A 21,581-nucleotide genomic window follows, 5' to 3' on the forward strand; every position below is an offset into this window, starting at 1 on the left:
AAAACACGCTGGCCTCGTATTTTTCCCTGCTGGAGGACTCTTGTAGCAAAATCGATTGTGAAACTTTTTTACTTTTTGTCAACATTAGTCTTTTGACTCTTGTTCTTTCTCTTATGTCAGGTATTGAAGTGGGGGAACTTTATTGGCCATCTTAATCTTTCTATTAAAATTTGAGCCTAGGATGATGGGGAAGGTATAGGCCAGGGAGGCTGGATAGATGGAGAAAGAGGTACCAAAGGGTGTGTGTGGAGAGAGAGTGATGTAATTAATTGATAATGAGTTGGTTTAATTAGGGAAACTCTTGTGTTAGGAGTATAGAGAAAAGAATGCGAAAGCATTTTGGCAAGATTGTTCATAAGGTTCTGAAATTCCAAAAAATACTAATCCGTTATTAGTCTGGATTCTCAATTGCAAGCACTAGCTAGTTTGAACATAGAGGAAATTCATTAAAGGGTATTCGGTGTCTTGTTGTATCTTTAAGAGATGTGGGGAACCAGGAATGATGCCCAGGTTGTACCACAGAGCTGGGCTTAGATCAGACGCCACTATTGCTACTGGATGTGGACACCACAGTTTGCACCAAGAGCCCCACTGCCCTGTGGCTGTTGGAAGAACTGCTGCCTCTGGAAATTAGACTAGTTGCTGCCACCTTGCTAGAATCTCTGGTCATTGGTGTTTTTTTTTTTTTTTAAAGCACTAGCTTCTGAATCAAAGTCTTGGATGGGAGCATCTCATTAGTGGAACCCTAGCTAGGTGTCATTACCTTACTGCAAGCCAGCGTCTGTCATTTTTGACTTTTATGGTGGGAGGTGGACTTTGCTTCAGTGGGAAGGAGAATTCCTCCAACATAGGAAGGGGTTTCAAGTGCTGGGCAGCCCAGAAGGACTGATGTTCATATATGTGCCTGATTGTAAGACAACATTATTTTCCCAGAAGATTAAACATAATACAATTCTTTTAGACAACTTGAGCGTGTATACTTTTAGGTATGCATATGTACATCTGCTAGATAATCAGATGTCTACCTTCATCATTTACTTGATTAAATATGTGTCCATATTTAAAATTAAATAATAGGCAAAATCAGCATATATTTTAGAAACATTTTCCCCACTTATTTAATAAAAAATTTGTCCCAGCTCTTGGCACCTTTGAGATTAGTATATTCATCATGGATACATTCTGAATTTTTCAGTACAGCTTTCCAGAGCATTGATGGCCACATCTGCCTGAGTTCTTTGAGCTATAGCATCTTTTAAAATCTTTCTGATGCTTTCACTGGAAATTTTATCTCAAGTCAAAAGTACATGTTAGCAGCCCATTTGGACAGTCTCTTTAAAAAACTTATTCCTGAACCTGGCACAGTGGCTTGAATCCGTAATTCCAGCTACTCAGGAGGCTGAGGCAGGAGGATTGTTTGAGCCCACGATTTCGAGGCTGTAGTGATCTGTTATCACACCATTGCACTCCAAGCCTGGGTGACAGAGTGAGACCCTTGTCTCTTAAAAAAAAAAAAAAAAAAAAACACACACACACACACTCACACCAAAAACTTAACTCTGGGATATGTTTTCATGATTTCTCTTCCTCCTCTTCTTCTTCACAGGGTCTAACTCTGTTGCTTGGGTTGGAGTGCAGTGGTATAGTCACTGCTCCCTGCAGCCTCAACCTCTCGGCCTCAAGCTAGCCTCCCACCTCAGCCTCCTGGGTAGCTGAGACTACAGATGCATGCCATCCCGCCTAGTTAATTTTTTGTATTCTTTATAGAGATGGGGTTTATGCCTTGTTGCCCAGGCTATGATTTGCTTAATGTAACCACTGATCTTATTCCTTTTAAAGTGAGCTTTATAAAATTACTGAATACAAAATTTTGAAGTCATCTCTGGAATTGTAACTAAATATCTTAAATTTCTTAGCTTCCCCTTGTTTTTGTAACTTAGTCCTGTTTGTAATCTCTAAGTATCTGAAACTAAATGTGATTAGGGCTGTTTTAGGCTAAGATTCCTCAAACAGTTGTTGATCAAAATAATGGGAAAGTCCACTACTTTAGAAGACTCTTAAGAACTCTTACACGAGGCAAGTTCTTTTTTTTCTAACAGATCATTTTGGGAAAAAGATTCCTTTATGTTTAGATCTATCTTTATCTATCTATCTATCTATCTATCTATCTATCTATCTATCTCTGTATATATAAAGTTTCTAGGCACCATTTAAGTTTCTGTTTCAAGGAAAAATAAGAGCTGTGTTTTTGCTGAATGGTTTCTTTGCTGCTATTCTTGACATTAGAATTGGAAAACAGAATTTTCCCTTTAGTTTAATGAAATGGTAAGTATCTGGAAGGTCATGGGAGAAAATAGGGGAAATATTCCTTTGTTCTCAGATTATGCATTCCTCTGGGGTCAAAAACACTTGGAATCCAGGCTCAAAATAATGAGTGTTCTGGGGAATGGATGTAAAATTCCTTCTGTTTCACTATACTCAGGCTATCCTTGTTAGTACTAAGTAATTAGAAAGGCATGATTTAGTAGTTATACTGACTTACTCAGTTTTACCTAGACTGAGACTTTAGACAATTGTTACTAAAGATATCATAGGATGTAGGTATGCCTTTGTTGTGTTTTTACTGAGTATGGGGTTATAGCCCTAAGTCCTATTGTCTTTAGAATTTATGACATCAGAACTTAGACTTTGATTTCCAGTGTGGGGGAATGTAAAGTTGTTGGAGTGGTTCCTCCCCACAGTGGAGTCTCATTCTCTGCAGGTTGGTTGTTATTCTCAACAGATTTTTTAGCTCTAGCGTGGACTGTGGAGGATAGATTAAGATAACATAACTTTCCTTTCCTTTTTAGACATTTAAGATCCTTACATCTGAATGTCTGATGAAAAAGGATTTCAGACTTGAGTAATTGTGGGAAACATTTTAATCCTCCACACTGTTATATAATAATCTTTTTACTTTGAATCGTGAAGTTCTAATGGATTCTGTAGTTTGCCGTCGTAGCATGATTCTCAAAACTACAGCATGGGAATGTAGTTTGTACTTCTGAGTCTCCCAGCTCATTTAGAATCCCAGATTGATAGGGATGGATGAGGACCTCCACTGTCCTCTTGGCCAGCTTTCTCCTAGTGCAGGCATGTGTGAGAGGGTATTCCTGGTCATGGGTCATCTAGTCTCTGCTTGGTTATGCGGAGGGACCTGGAGGTCACCACCTTGCCAGGCAGCCTGTTTCATTATAGTTCTCTTGAGTCCCTATGATAGGAAACCCAAATCTGCTACTCTACAGCTTCTACCCATCAAACCTAGCTTTGCTCCCTTTAAGCAAATCAGAATGATTTTTTTTCTTCTCTCATGCAGTACCCATTTAAATATTTAAAGACAGCTTTCATGTTTCCACTAAATGTTCTCTTCCTCCCCACTCACATGAAACATCTAGTTTTTTAAATATCTTCCTCCTAAACCTTTTTAGCATTCTGGTTGCATTCCTGCTTTACCCCAGTTGGAAATGGCTCTTTTAAAATGTGGTAACCATGCTATTGAGGTAAGCTCTGATCTGACGGGGGATGCAGTCGAGTGCTTACCTTGTTTGGATTCAGGCGGTATATGTAACCTGTGTATGTTACAGGGTCAATTTGTGGCTCCATTGGCTTATGTTAAACTTTCAGTTAACAGAACATTTTAGGAGATTTGAGCCCAGTATGAAATTCATGTGACCTGTTCTCGAGACATCTTGCACACCTGAGCAGTTGCCTTTCAGCATCCTGTAGATTGCTTATCCCAGGCAAATCCTAACGGCGCTACTTTTGAGTCCCTCTCTTCAGCTCTAGAGCTCCTTGAACTGTGATTCTTTTATCCAGCATTCCACCTTCCTTCCCAACTTCTGATTGGCTGCAAATATTGTAAATGTATATTTTTTAAAAATACAAGATAAGCGTAAGTAGAGCATTTTATTGCCATGATACTCAAGATGATCCTTTCAGGCAGGGTTTGGCAAACAGTGACGACCCATGGGCCTGACCTACCTTGCTTCCTCTTTTTGTAAGTCAAGTTTTGTTGGAACACACCTGGACCCATCATTCATATGCTGTCTGTGGCTGCTTTTGTGCTACCACAGCAGAGATGAGTAGCTGGAACTGCGGCTGCATGGCTGCAAAGCCTAAATTATTGACTACCTGGTCTTTCATGGAAAAAGTTGGCTGACTTCTGCTGTGAGGAGAGAGCATCTGATTATTTTATGTTCAAGAAGCTGCCTTTTGTTTCCAAGCAGAGCTATCCAAAACCCTTTCCAAGGCTCATTAGCAAAGGCATTTTGCGACTTCTTTTCTTGGCTGGTTCAAGTATTTTATAGGAATATGATTATGTAATTTGTATGTGTGGTTATAAAATCACATTCTGTACTTGTTTTATTATCTAATTTCTAATATGTTAGTATTTGAAAACTTCTCAATGTTATTACTTCAGCCATCTCCTTGACATTGGGAAACTGTCATCACTGTAAATTGCTTTTTAAGTTTTAGGGACAGTCCTAGATTTGGTATTTATTTGTTGCTGGGGAAGAAGGATCATGTTTCAGCATTAGAAAACATCAGTAACAGTTACTACTAACAAATATTATATAATATTTCTGTGAAATTATAGCAGGAAGTGAGAGATTCCATGGAGCTTCCAGTCTATTTTGAGAAAAGGAAATTCTTGTTGCTCAATTGACATTGCCTTATTGAAACATTTATTGGCTCCTTTATTATTTTGTTCTTAAGTATAATTTTTAGGTTCAGTTTGGAAGTTATAAAATCAGGCTTTGCTAAAGAAGGAAAATCATAATTTTAAGCTCTTAAAAGTATTTTTAATAAAAATATTTTATTAATGAGTTGGATATAGTGTTATTTGCCACAACTACTACTATCCTTTTTTGGAAATTTGCTTACTGATCTGAAGATAGTAAGGCAGAAACCCTTATATTTTTCCTCCCACGTCACCCCCAAGATAGAGTCTTGCTCTGTCACCCATGCTAGAGTGCAGTGGTGCAATCTTGGCTCACTGCAACCACTGCCTTCTGGGTTTGAGCGATTCTTCTGCCTCAGCCTTATGAGTAGCTGGGATTACAGGTGCCTGCCACGATGCCCAGCTAATTTTGTTGTATTTTTAGTAGAAACGGAGTTTCACCATATTGACCAGCTGGTCTCAAACTCCTGACCTCAAGTGATCCACCTGCCTTGGCCTCCAAAAGCGCTAGGTTATGGGGTGTGAGCCACCATGCCTGGCCATGAAACCCTTATATTCTTTTTCTACTCTAGTGTTAGCCTTTGGGGCTCAGATGGATATTGCGTTGAATTCTCCAAATGAAGGAAAAATGTGATGACCTAAAATTGCTCTTGTGTAATCTTTGTAGTTCTTTTGGTGGAAGACACTTTTTACTCCAGAGTATGGAGTTTTCGGGTTCTTATTTTAAAATGCCTTCATATATCTATATTATTGATAACCTACATCTACTTTCTGAGCATTTCCTGGGTCCCATTCTGATGGCTAATGGAGACCATCCGTATCTCTAGCCTTGTCTTGTGATCCTCTCTGATTTCCTCATTTGCTTTAGTGACACCGAGCTGCTTGGGTTCCATGCCCGGAAATTGCTATTTACCCCTCTCCACATGGAAGGCCTTTGCCTGGAGAACACCTTCCCTCTGTTTCAGGCTGAGCTGTGCATAATCTCCTTCAGGAAGTCTTCTCTTACCCAGGGTGCCTTCCTCCTCTGCTCCCCAGAAGCTCTGCACAGCTTGCCAGCACTTTGTCTGCCACGTCATACTGTGCTGACGCGTTCACATCTCTTAGAAACACTCGCCTCAGATGAACTCAGCCACCCACCTTTTCCCTTCCTTGCTGGAGAAAATCCCACAATAAGGCAGATGATAACTTCATAAACTCCTCCTCACCTATCTCAAAAGGCCTTCTTGTTTCTTTAAGAAGTGTTGTCCCATTTGTAATGATTCTTTCATTCATTCTTCAGTTAGTTGGGCGTGAAACTTCTCGTGTCCAAACTCTCTGCAAGTGACCTTGTTTTGTACTTTATGGAAAAAATAGCCATTTGGTAGCAACTCTCAGCTTTTTGTCATGAAGCCCACAAACCCATTTGTACTGGCACCCCTTTTCTGCTTCTATCACATGGAAGGAAGGATCTTGACTCCTATAACAGGCCAACCCTCCATGCATGCTCAGCATCCCATCTCCTCCCATGTCAGAGACTTTGAACCATTCTTTCTGGATTCTTCACATGGGCATTTAGACATGCTCTCATCTCTTAAATACCAGCTGTCTTAAAAGAATACATGCCTTCACTTTATGGCATGTTCTCTTTTAGCAGTCATCCTCTCTGTACTGCCCCACCTAGTCATTCTTTGAGGAAGGGTTGTTCCCCACATGGTCTCACCTGTCAGTCATAAATCAACTCCAGCCCGGCCCTTTCTGCCACCTTGCCATGGATATTGCTGAGCTCTCATTCTTTCTTTAAAACGTCTCTGCAGCCCACGCAGCTGAACTCCTTTTTTTTTTTCCTCTTTCTTTTTCTTTGAGATGGAGTTTTGCTGTGTTGCCCAGGCTGGAGTGTAGTGGCACGATCTCAGCTCACTGCAACCTCTGCCTCCTGGGTTCAAGCGATTCTCCTACCTCAGCCTCCCAAGTAGCTGGGATTACAGGCACTGCCCGGGTAATTTTGTACTTTTAGTAGAGACAGGGTTTCTCCATGTTGGTGAGGCTGGTCTTGAACTCCTGACCTCAGGTGATCCACCCGCCTCGGCCTCCCAAAGTGATTACAGGCGTGAGCCACAGCACCCGGCCTGAACCCCTTTCTTCTTTTATCCAATACCTTGGTAGCTTTCTCCAGTCTCATTGCCATCGTTTCCCTCTGTTCTTTCGTTTCCTGATCTAAGTACTTGGTCTGAGACATTTCCATTTTTCTACCGTCCTACCTCTCTACTTGCATGACTTCAAATGCCATCTACTTGCTGATGAGGACAAAATTGGTATCTCTGACCTAGGCATCTCTTCTAGGCTGTAGACCTGTGTCTCTGACAGCCTGTTTTACTAAGATCTTGGGCATTTCTCAGCATCTTGGATTTAACATGAGCCCTTAGTGTGTGCTCCCAGCTGCTTTCCCTCAAGATTTTCCCTGTTGCAGTAAATAGTGTCCTTTATTTTTTATTTTTAAATTTATTTTTATTTTTAGGATTTGTGAGTACATAATAGGTGTATATATTTATGGGGTATATTAGATATTTTGATAGAGGCGTGCAATGTATAATAGTCACATCATGGAAAATAGGGTATCCATCCCCTCAAGCATTTATCCTTTGTGTTACAATCTAATTATACTCTTTTAGTTATTTTAAGATGTACAATTAAATTATTTTGAGTATGGTCACTCTGTTGTGCTATCAAATACTAGGTATCATTCATTCTTTCAAACTATTTTTTTGCACCCATTAACCATCCCTACCTCCCCCCTACTATACTTCCCAGCTTCTGGTAACCATCCTTCTATTCTCTATCTCCATGAGTTCAATTGTTTTGATTTTTGCATCCCACAAATAAGTGAGAGCATGTGATGCTTGTCTCTCTGTGCCTGGCAATAAATAGAATTGTTATCTCTTCATTTGTTCATGCCAGAAATCTGGGAGGGATCCTGGAAATCTTCACCTTTTCCATTCAGTCAATCTCTCATTACTTTGACTCCACCTGCAAATATCTCTCAAATCTGTCTACTTCTCTTTACTTCTGTTGTTAGTTGCCTTCATTTGAACCACCACCATCTCTTCGTATACCACTCTAGAAGCCTAACGAGTCTGTCTTCCAGTTTTCTATACCTCTCATCTCTCCTTCAGCAGCCAGAGTAATCTTGAAAAGCTCTAATTATCATTCTGTCAGTTCACTGCTTCAAAACCCTCCTGTGGCTTTCCATTGTACCCCCAGTAAAATGCTCACCTTTCCCGGAACCTACAAGGCCCGGCACGCTCTGATCCCCTGCCATCACTCAGCATTACGGGCTCACTTCATTGCTCCTTACGCTTCAGCCATTCTGGTCTTTTGACATTCCCTGTAATGCTCAAACTCCTCACCTTCATCCTTTGCCTCTGCTGATCTCGGCAGGAAACAATTTCCCTTGCCCTTTGCACCACGGATTCCTTATCACCTTTTAGGTTTTAGCTTAAATGTCACTACTTTGAAGAAGCTCTCTTTGCACACATTTCTCCTTAGACCTCCTCTAATGCATTCCTCACTGTACTCCTGCTTTTCTTCATTGGAAGGAATTACTAGAATGTGCGCTTATATATCTCCTTAGGTGTTCATATATCTGGTTTCCATCTTCTCTACTAAACAGTAATTTCCACGAAGGCAGGGGACTGTGCTTGTTTTGTTCATAGCTGTATCCCCATCACCTGGCATTGCATGCTCAACAGCTATTTATCTCGTAAAATAGATAAATATTTAAAGTTTATTAAGATGGCAACTTTGGAGAAGCACCTCTTTGGTACTTTTATTGCCATGTTGCATGGTGGTTATGCTTGGTGGGCCCAGACTTACGTGACTTGGAATCCCTATTCCTATGTTCTGTGAACTTGAGCAGTTGTTAGCTTCTGTGATCCCTGCAGTTCATTCTGGGCCGACTTCTTTCTTGAGTGTACCAGTTTCACAGAAGACATATTATATGGAGGTTTATTTGGGAACACTAGCTGGGTAGATCCCGATGTGGGAGCTTAAAAAATGACACAGGTGCTCATGTAAAAGTGCCTTAAGTTATCTATGAGACACTGTGTGTAAATTCATGCACCGTGAAAATGTATGCTAGCACTTCTTGTATCTGTACTCTCAAATGGAATGTGGGACATTCCGTATTATTTGGGGAGTCAGGATTCCTGGCTGGTGGTGCTTTGTAGGACTCTTTGGTTTGCCATTGCTGTAGGTCACATGGTCTAAAATGTAGAGAGGATAAAACGATATTTTGAAAGATGATCCCTTTTCCCTGACTAGTTGTTGCTCTTAATTCTTTCTTTTAGAGCTTTGTTGCCCCAGCTATTTTACACCCAAGCAGCAAATTATCCAGGTGGGAGTGAAGGGAATCCAGGGGTCAGCCTGGGGTAGAAAGTTGAAACTGAGCATCTTGAATGTGGGCATAGTCGCTTATTTTGAGCGTTCCCTACCTTAGAGTATGAAGGTCTCTTTGGGAGAAACCCTCACATGATGAAACACTGCTGAGGAGCCTTTGGTTACATTAAGAATCTTTTTCTATTCCAAATCACTTATTTTTTCTGTAATGTTAAGCTTGGATTTTTGATCACCTTTCTAAAAAGAGGAATGGCACATTCTTAAATAGTGTTTTGAGATTTTCTTTTCTATTTTGGATATTTCTGGTCTCCTGGAAACAGAGGGTGAGAAGCCACTACTCTGACCACTATATTGTTACTAAGTATGTTTTCTTTCGATGAATATTTTCTTTTATTTGCATTTTCAGCATTTTGTGGCTTAACATGAAAATCCCCAAACCAGCCAACATAAGAAATAAATGTGGTTGTGGTTGGAGTTTGTGTGTGTGGCTTCTCTCATGTGAGCTCCCCTGATGTCATGTTTGCTAGCACGCCCAAGCATTTGACTTTTTCCTGAGCCTCCAGTGACTCTACTTTGCTAATATACCTTAAATCCTTAGGAGGTTTCCGTAATGAAGGGCAGACTGGTTGTATTTGAACAAGTAGCTATAGTCCTAGTTCTTTACATAATGTAGTCTGATTATCAATAAAGGAATGTAATTGAATTTTAAATTTCTAAGGAGGGGGAAGGAAAAAAACAATCTCAAACAGAAGTGTTCTGTTAATGAATGTGATAGACCCCTTTGTTGTTTACAGACAGCCCTCTTGCTGTTTCATGGAAGAGAGTTGGGGCTGTGTTGTACATTTCACTGGCAATCTGCCCACCTCCTCTTCCCTGAAAATATTTATGGAGTTCTAGTGCTTTAATAAGTTGAGAAGTGATTTAATTGTTGCATTGGCAGAGTGAGATAAAGCTGTTAAATACGTTCATTTTCTTTCTGGGTGGGGTGGAAGAGGGAAATGAAATACTAATTTTTTCCTTTTTGGAAACCTAATGCTGTGCTCTTTTGTTATCACTCTTGTTCTCTAGGCATTAAGTGTAACTGAAACCCTGATTAAACCCTTGGAAAAATTCAGAAAAGAGCAACTTGGAGCTGTAAAGGTTTGTGTCTAATTTGAATACACTCGTAAACAGAAAACATAGATGCCTCTGCTGCTTCATGGTACACTTTATTCACATTTGGCAGCTTTGAAGGAGATGTCGGAGGAAACCATCTGTTGTTTTATGTTTGAAATTTACTTTTCCCCCTTTGGGGGATATGGAATTGAAAACAAAACAAAAACACCTGGACAAGGTAGTAAAACCTCTAGTAATCTTCTTGGGCTACACCTTTCCATATAGAGTTTTAAAAATACCTGTAACCAAACAACACATTTGCTCTGAATAGAAGGAGCTTATCACTGGGGGGAGTGTAGTTATTTCTGTGCGCACCTCAGTTTTATGGAGGAGTGTAGCATTCCAGTAGGGTTTAAGATTATAGACGCTGCCACACTGTGATGCCATTGAAACTAGGAAGAGACTATTAAGTTACTGGGATGTAATTTCCTTCAATTTAACAAAAATTTATTGAGCCTCTATTATGTGCCAGTATTGTTATGGTATTGTGCATTATATTGTGTGTTGTATAGTATTGTGCTGGGGATTCAAAGGTGAGTGAACCACAGACTCTGTACTTAAGTATCTGGGATTTAACCGTGATTTCCAGGAATAATGCAGTGGTTTTGCCACAAGGAGCCTGAGATATATTTAGCAACTTATTTAAAATGTGCAATCTGAGCTTTGAAATTACCCCAGAGAAATAATTTCCACCAGTCTTTCCTGAATTTTGTGTATGTACTTGAGAAAGAAAAAGTAACATTTGCATGCTGTTGACCATTTTTGGCTTGGCCCAAGGAGAGGGGAATTAACATCAATTTTAGGTAGGGAAGGGAGTTTTTATATTTGTATTTTTTCCCCCCACATGGCTGGGGATGTGAGGTTTTTTTTTCTCTTCCTAAAAGAAATGACTAAAATCCCTTGGTGGAAATAAACACTGTGGCCTCATTAGCTTAACCACACAGATGAACCCAAGGAGTTCCAGCTCTGTAATTGCTGTTTATGGAATGAATTCTCATTTAAGTGACTTGTGAAAATATTAGACATTTCTTTTTGGCACATCGTATTACAGTTTTTAATGAAGGGCTACGAATTGAGGCTCAGACCCTGTGAACAGTGGGAGATCATTGGGGGCACCACCCCAGGCTCCTTCCTTGGATTGTTTGCCGTGCTGCAGGCAGCTGGGTTGTCCCTTCTGGCTTTGCAGCAGGAGATTGGAGGTCAGCTTTCACTTCTGCTACCTTGACTAAGTAATTGGCTTTAGTTTCTTATCTGTAAAATGAAGGACTTGGGGGATCTGACTACTGTTTTATAGTTTTATGATTTTGTTTTGATTGTGTCTCTTTAAGCTCTTTTAAAGCTTGTTGCATTTTGGTTCATTCTCTTTTAACATTTCATTGGCAGGTATTCCATGTAAACAACATCCATTTCTTATTTTTCTCATTTGAATTGGATGGTGCTATATGTGTGAAGGTTATATTATGGAAATGAAAATTGAGTGTGAGTGAATATATTTACTTTTACTTGCCATCTAGTCTACTGGAATTTAGAAATGTCTGACCTTGAATCTTCTATTGACTCATTTTCCCCCCTAAACTTTCCAGCATCTGATGTTAACATTTATTCAGAGTATATCCTGCAAAGCAACTTGCACAATAAGTAATCCTTTTAAAAGGAGAAATGGTTACAATAGTTTATTCTGTGCTTTGAGCTATTTAATGACCAAATTCTTTCCTGAAGTCCTATTTCTGTATCCCTCCCTGTTCTTCTGGCTTCAAGTTTATAAAGAGTTTATGTTATGTGCAGTCTTGCTCAGTACAGTATGTGTGTTGACTGTTGTACCTATGGATGTCACCTGTCAAGAGCCTGTCATTGTAGGTCATAGGGAGAAGCCCTTTTTCCTCGTAGTTTTGTATACTATAATAAACAGTAGAGAAAGGTGGTTGTCTGTGTTCTGTAATGATATGTAAACTATGTAAAAATCTGTCCTTTCCATTAGGTTGTTAAATCTTTAAAAGACTGTGCTTTTTTTTTTTTTTAAATTCTCTACCAGCCCCTACCCTGCCTTAATACATAAAGTATCTAATAAATAGCCTATCCAACTGATAATTCTAGAAGAAACAGGAAAGGGTTTAAGTTTGGGAATTTGAATTACTTTCCACATCTGTGCTGCCTAAACATTCAGTCATATTTTGGCAAGCACACAGTCTTGTTGCTCTGATTAAATCTGCTTACATGGGATACTTCAAAAAGACTTTACTCTCTTAGGTTAAAGAGCTTTTTGTAAACAGCATAAAACAGTTTTCACATGGGGATTTAAGAAAAAGGTCTTTAAAAGTTGACCACATCAGAATTTTTAGATATGGGGGTCAGCATTTTGATCTTTCCCTGTCTCCTGTTTCCCATCTGGTAATGTTGTAGCCCTTGCCTGAAGCTCTTTCAGTTCCCTGTGCTTTTATCTTCTCCGGTTTCCAGAAGCCCAGTTCCATGCTTCACTGTGGTTTAAACGTATTCTAAGTGGCTAGGTGGTTTTTGTAAATTGGATTTTGAAAAGCCCCCAGGTATTGTCTACTGTTTTGCTTATATTTGGATATGCTCTCCTTGAGCCCTATCTGTTTGGTTTGGACGTATCCCTCCGTTTTATAGGTTCTGCTGCATTTTCTTATGTGCTTGCTAGGTTCTAGCTTTTGTTCAAAAAGCCCTTTTGCCATCACAGTGAGAGATGAAGCTGGCTGGGCTTCTGGGTCGGGTGGGGACTTGGAGAACTTTTCTGTCTAGCTAAAGGATTGTAAACACACCAATCAGCGCTCTGCATCTAGCCAAAGGTTTGTAAATGCACCAATCAGCACTCTGTAAAAACACACCAACCAGCACTGTGTGTCTAGCTAAAGGTTTGTAAATGCACCAATCAGCACTCTGTAAAAATGCACCAATCAGCGCTCTTTGTCTAGCTAAAGGTTTGTAAATGGACCAATCAGTACTCTAAAAATGGACCAATCAGCACTCTGTAAAATGGATTAATCAGCGCTATGTAAAATGAACCAATCAGCAGGACGTGGGCGGGGCCAAATAAGGGACTAAAAGCTGGCCATTCAAGCCAGCAGGGGCAACGCTTCGGTCCCCTTCCATGCTGTGGAAGCTTTGTTCTTTCGTTCTTCGCAATAAATCTGGCTGCTGCTCACTCTTTGGGTCCACACTACCTTTATGAGCTGTAACACTCACTGTGAAGGTCTGCAGCTTCACTCCTGAAGCCAGCGAAACCATGAACCCACTGGGAGGAACAGACAACTCCCTATGCGCCACCTTTCAGAGCTGTAACACTGTGAAGGTCTGCGGATTCACTCCTAAGTCAGCAAGACCATGAACCCACCAGAAGGAAGAAACTCCGGACACATCTGAACATCTGAAGGGACAAACTCCGGACACACCATCTTTAAGAACTGTTAACACTCACCGCGAGGGTCTGCGGCTTCATTCTTGAATTCAGTGAGACCAAGAACCCACCAGAAGGAACCAATTCTGGACACAACAGGACACAGGTTGTTCCCTGATGCATCACATCAAGAGTTTCTCCAAGGCCTAGCTGAGTTCTTATTTTCTTTTGAAGCTCCTTCACCCTTCTTGAGCTTGGCACTTATTGCCAAATGTCCCACAGGACTTTGTGGGTAGCTACAGGAACCCAGTACAGATCCTGAACAACTTAGGGGCCAAGTACGTTGAGCAAAAACTCTGAGAAATACCAGAACATAAGAGTTAATGTGGGATAAATTGCTTTTTTGGACATTTGACCAAGTATTGAAAATGTGGGTTTGGGCAAGCAGCAGCACACAGATGTCAAGTGGATGCAACTAACTGGATTGAGAATAGAATCTATTCAGATGCTATCTTGGGAAGAGCCAATTATAATTTTATCCAATAGAAGAAGAATTTTAGGCAGAAAACTTAATAGATGTTCATTTCACAAATTATGACTTATCACCTAAGCTCATTACCAGACCTCTACTCCAGATTTCTTTCCAAGACTATGACTAGTAATTTTCTTTTTTAAAAGACAGGATTTCATTCTGTTGTCCAGGCTGGGCTGCAGCCTTGAACTCCTGGGTCAGATGATCTGAGCAGCCAGGACTACAGGTGCCTGCCACCATGCATGGCTAATTTTAAAATTATTTTTGTAGAGACAGGGTCTCTCTGTGTTGCCCAGGCTGGTCTTGAACTCCTGGGCTCAAGTGATCCCTCTGCCTCGGCCTTCCAAAGTTCTGGGATTACAGGCTTGAGCCACTGTGCCCAGCCTAATGAATACATTTTAAATACAGACTTCCAAAGATTCTGTAAATTACTACAAAACATGAGTAAAACATAAACCTGTCTGGATAATTTCTCATATTACATTATATTTAATAGAGCAGAAACAATATTGATTTAGTTTAATTACATTTCTTTCATTTAGTAATAAAACACACTAATGCCTATCATACAGCATAGTGTTAGAGGCCCTGAGATACAACTAGGAATTACAACACTGGCCAGCCTTGAGGAAGTTAGCAACTTTTTGTGAGACTGTCAAATAAAAAAGCAATACAAATATATTGTGAAAAGTGCTGTAATAGCGGTAAGCATAGGTGCCCTGGGATGTACTCCACCATCTCATCTTTGGAGCACCAGAAAGTCTTTCAGGAAGACTTAATTCTTCCTGGTTTGAATCCTCTTTCGGTGCCTTAATTAGCCATGTGATTTGGGGCAAGTGACTTAAGGCCTCTAAGTCTCAGTTTCCTGGTCTGTAAAATGAGACTTACGACACTTGTCTCAGGAGGTTATTGTGAGAGTTAAGTGAATTTGATAATGTACCTGAAGTGTCTAGTTTGGGGCCTGGTATCCATAGAGTAATTTATTATCCCATTCATGGCTTGCTCCCCGTCACCTTGCCAAACAGGAATTGCTCAGCTTTTTGTCCATTCTCTGCATTCTGGGTTTAGGGGTGACAAGCCATAGCATGTGACTTATGACCTTTATGGACAAATAGTGCTAAGGCACTGGATTAATGACTCTGGAGCCACCGCTGAGGAACCGAGGTGGCACTTTGCCAGCGTTGGTGCTGCTGCAGTCCCGTGCTGGCCATTCAGTTGTGCTCTGACAGGTGTCTGCCGGGCACCCTTCTGGGTCTGGACTCAAGTGCTCCGTTCTGTGAGGATGGAGCTGAATTCTCATCTCTTTAGAGAGGCTAGAGGAGCTTAAAGGAAAGGGGTGGGTTGGGGTAGGACAGGGCAAATGAAGTGTCAAGTAGGAACGAGTGACACTTGGCGTGGGAGTTAAGGGAGGGTGTGCCTTTTCCCCGCTGGAGTGAGGAGTCCTCACTTAACATTATCAGTAGGTTCTTGGAAACTGAATTGAAGCAAAGCAACACATAAGGAAGCCAGTTTTACCATGGGCCGATTGACGTAAACAAAAGTTTTTATGTCATATTTCTGGTCTCAGAAACATCAACAAACTTTTTTTTTTTTTTTTAAATGGAGTGGAGTTTCGCCTTGTCACCCAGGCTGGAGTAGAATGGCGTGATCTCGGCTCACTACAATCTCCGCCACCCAAGTTCAAGTGATTCTCGTGCCTCAGCCTCCCAAGTAGCTGGGATTACAGACATGTGCCACCACGCCAGGCTAATTTTGTATTTTTAGTAGAGATGGGGGGTTTCACCATGTTGGTCAGGCTGATCTCAAACTCCTGACCTCAACATCACCAAACTTCTCAAGACCACAACACTTTTAATATTAAATATTGAAGTAAATGTGAGCTATACATACATTTAAGAAAGATTAATAAAAACAAGGTAATCATTTACTCACTTATTCCTGTTCAGGGTCGCAGGTGGCTGGAGCCCATCCCAGCAGCTCAGAGTGCAAGTTGGTCACCAGTCTTGGACAGGGCATGATCCCACACTCACTCACACAGTACTACGTAGACATGCTGGTGAACTGACCTAAGAGATGTGGGAGGAAATAGTAGATACCCAGAGAGAACCCACACAGGCACGGGAGGATGTGCAGACTCCACACGGACAGTGGCCCTGGCCACGAATCGGTTTTTATTTTTCCCTTATTAATGTTATAATGAAATGATGCTATTCAAGGACCTGCCATATTTAAGTTCTTCTCTAGACGAGTCCAACAGTAAACATTATTTAATTTTATAGTTTGAAAATAAGCCTTTTCCATCTCCTCATCCTAAACAATTGGAAAATATAGAAAATTCAAAAAAAGTCATCTAGTTACAAATTCTTTCCTCTTCTAAAGCAAAATAATCTAGTACCCTATAGAAAAATGGGCAATTCACAATTATGTTTAAACTTTTATGAATTCTTTGTGTTCTTTATCCATTTTTCAGTGGAAGCATTATTGTGTGTTTTTTGCAAAAAACTGCTTAACGAAGAATATATTTTGTGTTACGAATGTTTTCCTACGTTCTTACATATTGGTTGTAATCCTCCCCCCTTTGCTGTGTGCCCTTTGCTTGATTATTATGATTTTTTTTTGATATTTACAAGTTCTTATAGCTTCTTCTATTTCTTTTTTGCTTAGAAGATTCTTCTTCTGAGATTTGTTGAAAATATTCTCTGTGGCTTCATTGTTTACATACGACTCTTTCAATCCATCTGGAATTAATTCTGATATGAGATGAGGTTCTCTTTCTGCTTCCCAGTAGTTAGACAGTCATGCCAGCACCAATGGTTGAATTATCTCTTCCTTTTTTTTTAACCCAGTGATTTGTAATGACAAATTTATATAGTTTTTGCCTCTAATGGTATTCAAAAGATGTGGTTATTTGAATTGGGGTTCTTAAGTTCTTCTCTTCTACCATTTATATAACGTATGTCTTTTTTTTGACCCACAATGCTGTTCTAAGTAGTAGCTCTACTTTTAAAAAAAATTTTGCATGTGCAATTTTACAACAGATTAGAAAGCTGACTTCTACCATATTCAACTTATAAATTTTGTTTGGCTTCCTCGTGTTGTTACAATTAAAAATGTGTTGCCACCATAAAAATCATTGGATTTTTCAGCAGTTCCAGAGAAATCAGAAGACATGGCCAACATACTGGGCCTGTGTTCTCAAGAGGCAAAAATGTTCTGGCGCTGAGTAATGGCTGCCTTCTTCTCTGGAGCAGACGAGGACTATCTGGTTTTCATTGCCTACCACTCCTGATTGCATTTCTCTCCCAGCCTGTTTCACTCATTAGATTACTGCCTGGCCCAGTCTCATTTCAGTTTTTGTAATGTCTGATTTATAAGAAAAGTTTTCATATTGTATTTAACTTGATCCTTGTTGGAACTTTTTGGATTATGCTGTTACATTTATATATTTTTTTCTGTAGTGCAGTGTTGGGGGAAAAAAAAGCTCCATTCTTTATTGAATGCTACTTGAATAGTTTCCTTTGAAACTTGTATCATTTCAGCACAAGAAGTCATATGAGCACAAAGAAACAATAATACTCTATAATGACATTAAGAACAAATGCAGGAAGAAATAATTACCTGCGTTTTAAGATTCAAAAACAAAACACAGCAGCTAATACCATACCATATATGGACGAAGATATTTCTGTTCTAAGCTTGGTGGGTGTGATGTTGTTATTGTTGTTTCTTGGCTAAATTCTTTCTTCATAAAGGCTTGATGTCTCCTTTTTCTTTCATTCCCAACTTTACCCACATGTTGATTTTCATAGCCTTCTATTGCTGAGTGTGCTGGGTGTTTTGACTGCTGACTAAAGCATCACCCCTTCCTTGGCCCCTTTCTGTGATTCAGATTAAATCAAATAAGGTGGTAAAAATGTTTTCCATGTTCCTGGTAAGTACTAGTCTGCAGTGATAGTGCTTCTTAGTATGTGACCTTGCTTTGCAGCAGTCTTGTGGGCAAATACAGGGGCCTGACTTCCATTTGTCTTTTGTTTAAATCTGAGAAGCAGATGCTCAGAGAATGTTTGTGACCTTGTTACAGAGTCACAGAGTAATGAGTGGCTAGGACTGCAGCTTGGGTCTTCTGACACCTAATTCAGTGTGTACTTTACAACATCAACTTTTTAAAATAGTGGACATTTTTAGGTACTGGGCATCTGTTTGTTTCAGTTTATTTTCTGTTAGTTGTTAAAATAGTGGAAGAGCATAATGAAAAGCAGAAAAGAGAGTAACCATGTAATATCAAAACCTTGGACTTAGTTGTAAATTAAAAAAAAAACCTAGAGCATAAAGAAAAATAAAGTCTTGTGGTCCTCTGTATCAACAAAAGAGTGACTATTAAGTAAAAGAGGTTAAAATAAAACTTCTGCTTTTTTTTGGTTCCATTTCTACACATGGGTGAACTGTAGGATCACAGAATTTTAGGTCTGGATCTATGAGGCAGTTAAAGAAAAGTCCCTGATCTTTTTGGTAAGAAAACTTGGGTTCTGTATTGTCAGATGGTTTTTTTTTTTTTTTTAAGTTGTGCAGCTAGTTGGTAATTAACCTTGGAGTAGACAAGGGAAGAAACCTCAGTTCCTGAGTCTCTCCTCCTCCATCAGTGTGGGGGAATTAATTGAGGGCTTTTAGATGACCTGACAGGGGACATACTGTCCTGGGTTTCCAGAAGAACAGCGTGTGGTCCCATGTGGTGAAAAAAGATAAACAAAAGAAGTAGAGAATTAACATGCTTTGTTTAATCTCTTTGCCTAACAGGAAAGAAATCATACCAGAAAAGGCTGGAATAGTTCATTATTTTTGCTTTGGAAAATACAAGTTGGAAAATTAGGGAAGAGAATGTTCCTTTTTTAGGAGGTGTGGAGAGTTAGGGAGAATTTGAAATTAATGGAAACATTTTGACAGCATGAGGACATGGTGTGCTCTCATTGATACTCAAGAATGTTTATTAAAAATCTATCAAATTGGCTGGCAGCTTTAGGGGAGACAGCCCGTCTTCTCTGCATTTATAAATGTGTGTACTTATTTTCTCAAAGAGCTTCTATAGCAAAAGGAATGCGAGTATGTCCTAATTCTAGACAGTACCTAAGAAATGTTTGTGATGTTAACCAAAGGGTGAGTACTGGTATGTCAATATTATTTTAGGCCCTGTTGACCTATTGATTCATATTTTAAATAGCATTACAGAAATCACTGGAAAGGTTTGGGAAAGTAGATGACATTTCTGGTCAGAGAATCTTATTGCTATACAGGTTGATTATCTTGAGTCTGAAATCCGATATGCTCCAAAATTTGAAATGACGCTACAAGTAGAGAATTCCACACCTGGCCTCTTGCTCTCTGATGGTTCAGTGTACATAAGCTTTGTTTCATGTACAAAATTATTAAAAATATTGTATAAAATTACCTTTAGGCTATGTGTGATAGGTGTATACAAAACAGAAATGAATTTCACATTTAGACTTAGGCCCCATACCCAAGATACCTCTCTTTGTATACACAGATATTCCAAAATTCAAAAATATCCAAAAATCTCTACCACTTCTGGTCCTAAGCATTTCAGAGAAGGGATACTTAACCTGTATTCATACTGGACCATTAGGGAGGATCTTTCCCAAGATGTTTTTTTTCCAACACTGATTATGTATTATGATTTTTTGAAAATCTGGAGTAAAACATATTGATTGATTGAGACAGAGTCTCACCCTGTTGCCCAGGCTGGAGTGCAGTGGTGTGATCTCGACTCACTGCAGCCTCCGCCTCTGGAGTTCAAGTGATTCTTGCACCTCAGCCTCCTGAGCAGCTGGGATTACAGGTGTGTGCTACCACACCCTGCTAATTTTCATATTTTTAGTAGAGATGGGATTTCACCACCATAGCTGGCTGGTCTTGAACTCCTGACCTCAGGTGATCCGCCTGCCTTGGCCTCCCAAAGTGCTGAGATGACAGGTGTGAGCCACTGGGCTATTATTCCATTTTAAACGAATTCCACTTCTGTGCCAAAATCTGGAGCAAGTTTGCTTTTTTAAGCTTTATGTTATTTTTCTTATGTATTCTGTTTCATTCGGTTGGTGAGGGGCTAGTGACATGGAATTAATTCTTAACACTGCTAAGTATGAAGAACTGAAAAATAACATAGGCTTGGAAAAAAGTCCATTAAAAGAAGAAATAAAAGTGTCTCTTCTATCCTAATGCTGTCTTGATTATTAAGCAGTAGGCTTGGTACAGATATGTTTTTTTTTAGATAGCTTTATCACATTCAGAGTGGTGCTTTGTTTTATTTTCAGATATTTTTCATAATTTGAGCTTCCCAGTGGATTAACCATGTGTATCCTTTTGTTTCTGTTTAATCATAGTTTTTTTTTTATTTGTAGGAAGAAAAAAAGAAGTTTGACAAAGAGACAGAAAAGAATTATAGTCTAATTGATAAACATTTGAATTTATCAGCAAAAAAGAAAGACTCACATTTACAAGAGGTATAATTTCTTATTTTTCTGTTAAGTTTTCAAAATTTGATAAGCAATACATGTCTTTTAAAAATGTGCTTACTTTTGATAACTTTTCATCTGGCATTATAGAGATAACAAAAAGTGAACAGGTATTGTCATAAATTAAGAAAAAAGTCCTTGTGAAACAAGACAAAATAATGAATACATCTTATAGTGATGAATGAGGTGTGGATTCATAGTAGTAAATTTTTTGTTTGAGTATTATTTTACAGGAACATAACTTTAAACCAGCATTAGTGAAGAACAGATATATTATTTGCAGGAATAGATCAATTAATAGACTTTCGGGAGTTCTTGAAGAAATGAATTGAATAAGCTCATATACCATTATGCGTTTATGTGAAGGCAGCATTAATCTTATTTAATGCTAAGGATTCAGGAGGTTCAGCTTTGTTGGAAAGAGAGCATCTGTTTTACTTGTATTAATAGACTCATTTATTTTGGAGGCAGCCATATGTAAGCAGGAAGGAATTTATTTTATTTTTCATTTTCTCTTTGTTTACTTCTAAATCCCCTGCCATTTGTTTCTCTCACTCACACACTTGGATGGAAACTCAGTTGTTTACAATTCAAAACATAATGCTTTTATTAAAAATAATGCTGTTTGCCATTGTTAGGATTTTGTCTCATCCCACAAAATTGTATTTTTTTTTTCCTTGTTTTTTAACACGTAAGGAATCTGGACATTATGTACTACTGTCATAAACACTTATTGAAGTATTATAAAAATGACACAGTATTAAGTCTTGTGTAAACCTGGATTATATTTAAATGTTAGCTATTTAGTTACATACTCTGTGTGTGTATGGTTTGTTTGACATTATCCACATGTGACTTTTTCTTTTGTGTCGCTAATACCTTTGACTGACATTTGGATGGCACTTGACAGTTCATAAAAGAGAAAGG

The 21,581-nt window shown here is 39.3% G+C and overlaps 1 protein-coding gene across 6 annotated transcripts in view; it reads left to right on the forward strand.

Moving 5' to 3' along the window:
* Positions 1–21,581, forward strand: part of ARHGAP10 (Rho GTPase activating protein 10) — a 337,402-nt gene that overhangs the window by 103,674 nt on the left and 212,147 nt on the right. For 2 of the 6 annotated variants that reach the window (XM_054486509.2, XM_054486510.2), the window contains exons 4-5: positions 10,160–10,231; positions 20,541–20,642. In XM_054486509.2, coding sequence (XP_054342484.1) covers positions 10,160–10,231; positions 20,541–20,642 — 174 coding nt within the window. The remainder of the gene's footprint in view (positions 1–10,159; positions 10,232–20,540; positions 20,643–21,581) is intronic. The other 4 variants (XM_063664171.1, XM_063664173.1, XM_063664170.1 and 1 more) reach the window with 2 other exon arrangements.

This window comes from Pongo pygmaeus, chromosome 3 (genome assembly GCF_028885625.2).
Source record: "Pongo pygmaeus isolate AG05252 chromosome 3, NHGRI_mPonPyg2-v2.0_pri, whole genome shotgun sequence".
In the NCBI taxonomy this organism is placed as follows: Eukaryota; Metazoa; Chordata; class Mammalia; order Primates; family Hominidae; genus Pongo; species Pongo pygmaeus.